The sequence below is a fragment of the Eublepharis macularius genome, chromosome 8 (assembly GCF_028583425.1).
Source record: "Eublepharis macularius isolate TG4126 chromosome 8, MPM_Emac_v1.0, whole genome shotgun sequence".
Classification (NCBI taxonomy): domain Eukaryota; kingdom Metazoa; phylum Chordata; class Lepidosauria; order Squamata; family Eublepharidae; genus Eublepharis; species Eublepharis macularius.
The window spans coordinates 25,813,916-25,820,923 of NC_072797.1; the positions used below are offsets into that span (position 1 = coordinate 25,813,916).

The 7,008-nt window shown below is 47.2% G+C and overlaps 1 protein-coding gene across 1 annotated transcript in view; it reads right to left on the minus strand.

Moving 5' to 3' along the window:
- The window catches only part of PLCXD3 (phosphatidylinositol specific phospholipase C X domain containing 3), a 133,574-nt gene extending 129,920 nt beyond the window's left edge, over window positions 1-3,654 (minus strand). Inside the window, exon 1 of the mRNA XM_054987234.1 lies at window positions 3,552-3,654. Coding sequence (XP_054843209.1) covers window positions 3,552-3,654 — 103 coding nt within the window. The remainder of the gene's footprint in view (window positions 1-3,551) is intronic.
- Window positions 3,655-7,008: the final 3,354 nt, after the last annotated feature.

Sequence of the window (7,008 nt, forward strand, 5' to 3'; positions counted from 1 at the left end):
CAGTGACCTTGGGCTCGTCCCACATTCTCAGCCTAACCTACCACGCAGGGTTATTGTAAGAAAGAAATAGAGAAGGGGAGAAAGTTGTAAGCTATGTTGGGTCCCCATTGGTGAGAAAAGTGGGGCATAATTAAAGTAAGTAAGTAAATGGAATAGGTTGAAATAAATGGAATTAGTCAGGAGAGTGCTTTTGTAAAGGGAAGGGGCTTGCATTTTGTTGCACTATCTTTTATCTCTTTTGTGCTGCCTTGTTCTTTAATTTCTGCAGTCCAGTTGTTGCACAGTCTATTGCATACCTCGTGCTATTTTTATAGCATAGTTTTTTCTAATTTTGTAATCTACCTTGACTCTCAGCGAGACCATAAATAGATAAATGTAAACATACCCACAGAGCCGTCCAAAAGGAAATGGGAGGCAATTCACCCTTAGCGTGATCTATCTTTTCCACACTGAACAGACCCACTTTGGTTACCCTGCCCATGTGCCTACCAAATCCTGGAGCCAGCCGTGCAAAATGAAACATGATCAAAAAGGTTAGAAAAGGTCTGTCCAAAGCAGGACATCTCTCTCTCATTACTACAGAAATGCTCCCGTGAGCGATCCTATTTTATCTATTCCATTTCCTCTGGCATACCCAAATCAGTCCTAATTCAGGTACCTGCCGCACTGCAAAGCCCTTCTTCCAGAAAGTACATCAAGCCTTCAGCATATATCTGGATAGGAACATCTTCTTCATCTGTATAAGAGAAGGATTAAATGCCATCCACCCGCAGACTGTCATTGCCAAGTGCGTTGCATATGCTGTTCCAGAAACTTGGCTCTCCACTCAGAGACTAGCTTCTATCTTTACAGTGCTTAGAACACAGGGAAGCTTCTCCAATCCTAGGCACTTGCAACCCATTTCCCAAGGCCAATGCTTAAGGTACTTGCACAGCCGCTTGAGTGGCGGGGCGGGGGGCGGGGCGGGGGGGGGAACAGGACCATACTTGGGTGTTTTTATTTTTAAAATTTTAACTATCCAGATAAACACATCTCAGATCAGCGAGCTTTCCCACTTTCTATGTCGGAGCAATTAACGTATTTTCATGCATTAGATTTCAATTAGCATATATTAGATTTCAATTTGTGGGGAAATCCACTCTTTTCTGCTGCTCAGTGCAAAGATTTCCCCCCTTTTCCTCCAAAAACGTTATTGGAAGCAACTTTTCACCAAAGCAATGAATTGTTGAGAGACATGCATCCTTCCCCACCCCCGAATCTACCTGATATTACCTTTGTTCTGCCTCCTGCTGACACCCTGCATTAAACTAGCGATTTTCAGAGGCTGAAAAATACAGAATATTAGCATTGCTGTTGCCGTCCACAACAATCATGCACCACACCTCTCTCATTCTTGCAAATGTTGCACAACCTAGGCTGTGATGATGTTTTTACATACTTGTGTGACAGCCTCCCAATGATCGACATTTTATACTCCACAAAGCGCCCCGTACATTAAGGTCATGTTCCAAGCTATCGTGGCTGGTCTGAACACAATTCCGACCCCTTATTTCAAATGCCCACCCCCCCCCAGACTCTCCCCCCCCAACCACCCCCTGCACAACAGACACCTTTATATATTGTGATCTTGCAAATCCCACACTGGGTATTTTCCCACACAAAACTCATCACTGTTCTTGCTTCAGATAATTTGTAATGCAAATAGGAAATCGACATTGGCTGGAACGTTCATTTGCTTTCCCTCCCGCTTTCCACAGATCACACATGAGAGACTGAAAGCAATTTAAGCCTCGCCTGTGAAAACTGGAAAAGAAATCGTTTTCAATAATGAAACAGGCTAAGGGAGGTTAAATAATTAGGAATCATAACCCCAATAAATACTTTGATTCTGTTCTACAAAGAAAACCAACTGTTTGTAAAGCTGAAATTTGGGAGTGGGGGGGGGAGAATTACTGCATTAATATTTATATGCTTCTGATCCTTCAAGGACTTCAAAGGGTTATGAAATTTTATCTACAATTTAGTGAAGTAAGTCAGGCTAATAGCTAACCCCCCATCCAATTAGTTTCATGGCTAACTGAGGATCTGAACTCAGATCTTTATATTCTATAGATCTACTATATTACGCTGGCTCTTTAGAGGAGGTCATTTTGAGAAGTTACACTCTGGCAATAGCTGTTGGGTAGACTTTGAAGGATTCTCCTACTTTACAGAGGAAGGTTAAACCATGCACAGTCTTTCTTCAGTGAGGGGCACTGACACAAAAGCTTTCCTTTACCCTTCAATTTTAATTTTCTCAGCCTCCCACTTAAATGCATGCATACATTTTTACCTGCAATGGCTCGTTCACACAATGGTTGCAACTTCAGGTGAATGCGTGAACAGAACGCCGCAGAGCCAACTACACAAGGAGAACTTGTTTCAGCAGTCTGCTCGCGGAGGGTCAAAACTGATACACAACTGACAGCTTTCTGTGTTTAAACACAACATTGTTCCAGACACACAGAAAGAGGGTGTCGATTTTATTAAGGCACGTGTGGCAAGTGTTGAATGTAAAACACGGATCTTAGCCGTCAGTCGTCAAGCGTGGAGTTACCAACCACCACACACACATGCGTGAAACCAGCCTGAGATTCACTGAACAGACAATTCAATGTGATGAGCATTTGGGGGTAATTCCAACAGGTCCAGCGACCTGTATATGGTGCTGAACTTTGCTTCCGCCTGATCTGAGCAAGGGTGTGGGGGACCTGAGAAGAATATTAACAACCCTGGACGGTCTGAGGCAGAGGGATAATTTCCCACAGCCATCCACTGCCTGTCAAAAACAGATCTCCAATCTGTAAAAGGAGGTGAGTGCTAAAATCCTGAGACAGATCAAGATGGGTAGCCGTGTTAGTCTGTTTGTAGCAGTAGAAAAGAGCAAGAGTCCGGTAGCACCCATAAGACTAAAATTGGTGGTAGGGTATGAGCTTTTGTAAATCACAGCTCACTTCTTCAGAAGTGATCTGATCTTCAGTAATCAGATCAGAAGTGAGCTGTAACTCACCAACGCTCATACCCTACCACCAATTGTGTTCGTCTTGTAGGTGCTACTGGACTCTTGCTCTTTCCTATTGCTAGACAAACACGACTACCCTTCTTGATCTATCTCGACGGAAAGCACCACATTAAGACATTTAGCCGTACAGAATGGAAATCCATCAACCTTAGGAAGAAACTTGCACAGGTACAAACAGACACCATGCTAAGGCAGTAATCCACAATAACCATTATTCGGGCAGAGCAAGATCAGGGTCCAGTAGCACCTTAAAGCCCAACGAAATTGCCAGGGGACGCGCTCTGGCGAGTCAAAGCACACGTCGGTCCCCCTAAGCCTCCAGCCGGCACCAGCCAATCCCCCCTCCCGAGGCACCACCTTGCTGCAGGCGACGCGACCAGAGAAGGTGCGATCAATGTCACCTTTGGGCGGATGGATGCCGAGGGGAAGGGAGAGGGGCGCAGCGCTGGGCACGACCCGCTCGGGCAGGATGGCGGAAGGAGTCTCCTACCTGGGATGGCCAGGTTGGACAGGGGCAGGCTGTAGATGCTGGGGGGCAGGCTGGCCATCCAGTCGGCGAATTTCAGCTCAGCCTTGCCCTGCGACGAAGCCATGCTCGCTGCCGCGGCGGGGAAGCGCTGCTCTCTCTGCGGCTCGCTCCAGCCCGGATCCCGGCGCGGGGCTCTGCTGCTCGCTGGCTGGCTGGCTGGCTGGCCCGCGGGAGAGTTCGCACGCCGCGCCGCGCCGCGCCGCGCCACACCCACCGCCCGATGGCGCAGCCGCTCGCCCGTGCCAGTAACGGGCGGGCGCCCGCTTTTGTTCTCGCCTCGCCCCCCTCGCCTGCGCGCTCCGCCGGCGGGGCCGGGGGGTGGCCGGGTCGCAGGAGCCTGGAGCCCCGGGCGGGGTGGGCTCAGAGTCCGGCGCCTGGCTCTCCCTGCGCCGGGCCAGGGACGCACAGCGGGCACGGCGGTGGGCTAGAGGGACCAGGATCCGGGTGGCAGTACATGAAGTGAGGCTTTCTTTGTGGGGTCGTGGTTCGACTAGAATCCGGGAGAGCTGGGTTCGAATCCCCACTCTGTGAGCTTGCCAACCTCCGGCTGGGGCCTGGAGATCTTTTGGCACTACAACTGACCTCCAACATGTAAAGATCAGTTTCCCTCGGGAAAATCAAGAACCGAGTCCAAGAGTACCTTAAACTCCAACTACATTCCCAAGATACGAGTTTTCGAGAGTCAAAGTTCTCTCTCAAAAGCTCATACCTTGGAAATCGAGTTGGTTTTTAAAGTGCTAGTGGGCCTGGATCTTGCTCTTCAACTGCCGTCCATCTCAAATAACCCCCTGAAATTATCTTCCTGGAGAAAATGACAGTTTTGGAAGGTGCATTCTATGGAACCATGCTCTGCTGAGGTCTCTCCGAAAATCCTGCCCTCTCCAGGACCTACTCCAAAATCTCCAGGAATTTCTCAGCCTAGAGTTGGCAACCTTACCAAGAAGCTTGCTTGGGCCAGTCTCCCCCACCACTGCCACCTCACCTACCTCACAGGGTTGTTGCTGTGAGGATAAAGTGAAGTAAGGAAGAACAATGTTATAAGCCACTTCGGGGAGAAAAGTCTGGGGATTATGCAATGTGTTTTCAAATGAAAAGGCAGAGGTCAGCTTGCTTGGAGGCTTCGTATGGGCAGCAGGACAGGCAGAGGAATCATCACAGTTTCTGGATGGCTTTGTGCCTGAAAGCTAACTCAGCAAAGTCCATTCAACCAGCCACTGACAGTGCAGTAGTCCTAAATTACACCCTTCTGAGCCCTGTTGATTTCAAGTGGACTTACAAGGGTGTAACTTTGCTTAGGACAGCATTGTAAATACTGCTGATAGGAGAAACAGACTTGGCCAGCTGATGTTGGCTGGGCAGCAGCCGCCAGCAGTGTTCTTGCCTTTGAAAACTACATCAGCACATTATTTGACAAGGGAGAAGTTGATATTTCAGTACTGCTATCCCTTAGAAGTTCAGCAACGTCCTTAATTCACCCCAGATTTCACCAGTCACTTCCCACAGCAGTCATTTCAGGTGTAATTTCTGTTTTACACTTTTAATTTCTTTGTGTGTTACATATAAAATGAGATGGTTTTAAGTTTCTTTGGGCATGGAATAGAACATTTGCCCAGATATAGAAATGGTTGATTACAGCGGTCCAAAAATCATACTCTACTTTTCCTCCTAAAAACGGGAGAACAAGGCAGCTTACAAAATGTGTCCAAGAGCACATGACATATAAGGTTAAAATCAACAACTATGTAACAAGAAGAAAAGATCAACAGAACAGCCACTTTACTGATCCGCACAAACAAAACCCTTTCCGAGATAAAGCTCTCTCGTAGCATCTTCTAACTCTCATCAGAGAGGTGTGCTCCTTATGTCCTCTATAAGGTCCTTCTGAAGAACTGACAATCGAGAAAGTCTATAATCAGGCTACAGATAAATGGGTGGCCCTTTGAGATCGTACAGCAAGCGAAGAGTGAAGGAAGGGAGAAAGCTGGTGCACAGGTTCATCCCAGGAGATACAGACAGTCCTTCAGATATGTGGGTCACAAATCATGAATGGACAACACCTTAAATGGAACAAAAACAAATGTGCAACCTATGAAGCTAGTTTACCATAAGTATTATATAATCAAATCTGCAGGCACGTGTCAAAAGACGGGCAGGTCTGAGTTGTTTTCAATGGCAGACCCATGTAACAGTAGTCTAACTTGCAAGCCTGTGATTACTCACATACAAGAGAAGGATAGTAATGACCGGAGAGTGAAGGCGCCATCAGAGCACAGAGACAAGGGTTGCATGGACAGATAATAGGACTGTTGAGAACCACCCTACAGATGCCTCAGAGCCAAATCACACAATACGAATTACACGTGAATGACACGAAAACTTACTTACATGTGTTCCGACGTTGTTTTCAACTACACGCACCAGGACTGCAGGACCTCCATCGAACTCGTGTTCACGGTGGCACAGGTTTTCTCTGTGTACCTCCAAGATATCCCATCATGCATCTCCACTTTGCACAGATAGGAAGCAGAAGATACAGGAAATAAGGATGCTCTGCTTTGCCGACTTACTGATCGTGCCCGCGTACACGCGCTGTCGTGGCTACACTGGAGCAGAAAATTTTGAATGTGTGCCTGGACCAGGACACGTGCTCATCCATAGAATGCTGGACACGGGCATTTGGGGTAAGACAGGACTCCTGACACTCGCTCGGTCTCGTGTAATTCGTATCGTGTGGTTCGACTCTCAGTCTGCAGTTCTCTGTATGAATCTTCAGCTGCTTCACTGAGATGCAAACTCTGCAGGCTGACATCTGCACTTCCTGGTCCAGCATGCCCCTTCTCTGAGATGGCCCAGTTGCAATCCCAATATGTAACACCCTGCCTCCAACCTCTTTGAGTTATTCCCAAGTGTGACATTAAAACATTGAAATCCAGCATGCAACAAACGCAGGGCGAGGTTGTCCATTCAAGATAAGCCTTAATTTACAATCTTTATAACAATCTTTGCAGCCCTTTATGTTGCAAGTGAGCTCTTACTATAATTTACTCACCTTCTTCATATAGAAACATTGTAGCTCACCTCTAGCTAGAGATAAACCTTTGCAAAATGTCACTGCTTGGCAATTGGGGTTTGGAAAATACGGAAGCAATGATTATACTATAGGTGGCCCAGACAAGCCTGAGCCCGTCAGATCTCAGAAGCTAAGCTGGATTGACCTTGGTTACTAATTGGATGGGAGACCCCAAGGAAGACAAGGGTTGCTAGGTAGATGCAGGAAATGGCAAACCACCTCTATTAGGCTCTTGCCTTGAAAACTCCAGCAGGGGTCACCAGAAGTCAGCTATGACTTAATGGTACTCTCTACTACCATTCATTAGATCAGTGACACTTGATGGGTCAGGAGCCACATGTCTCTTTG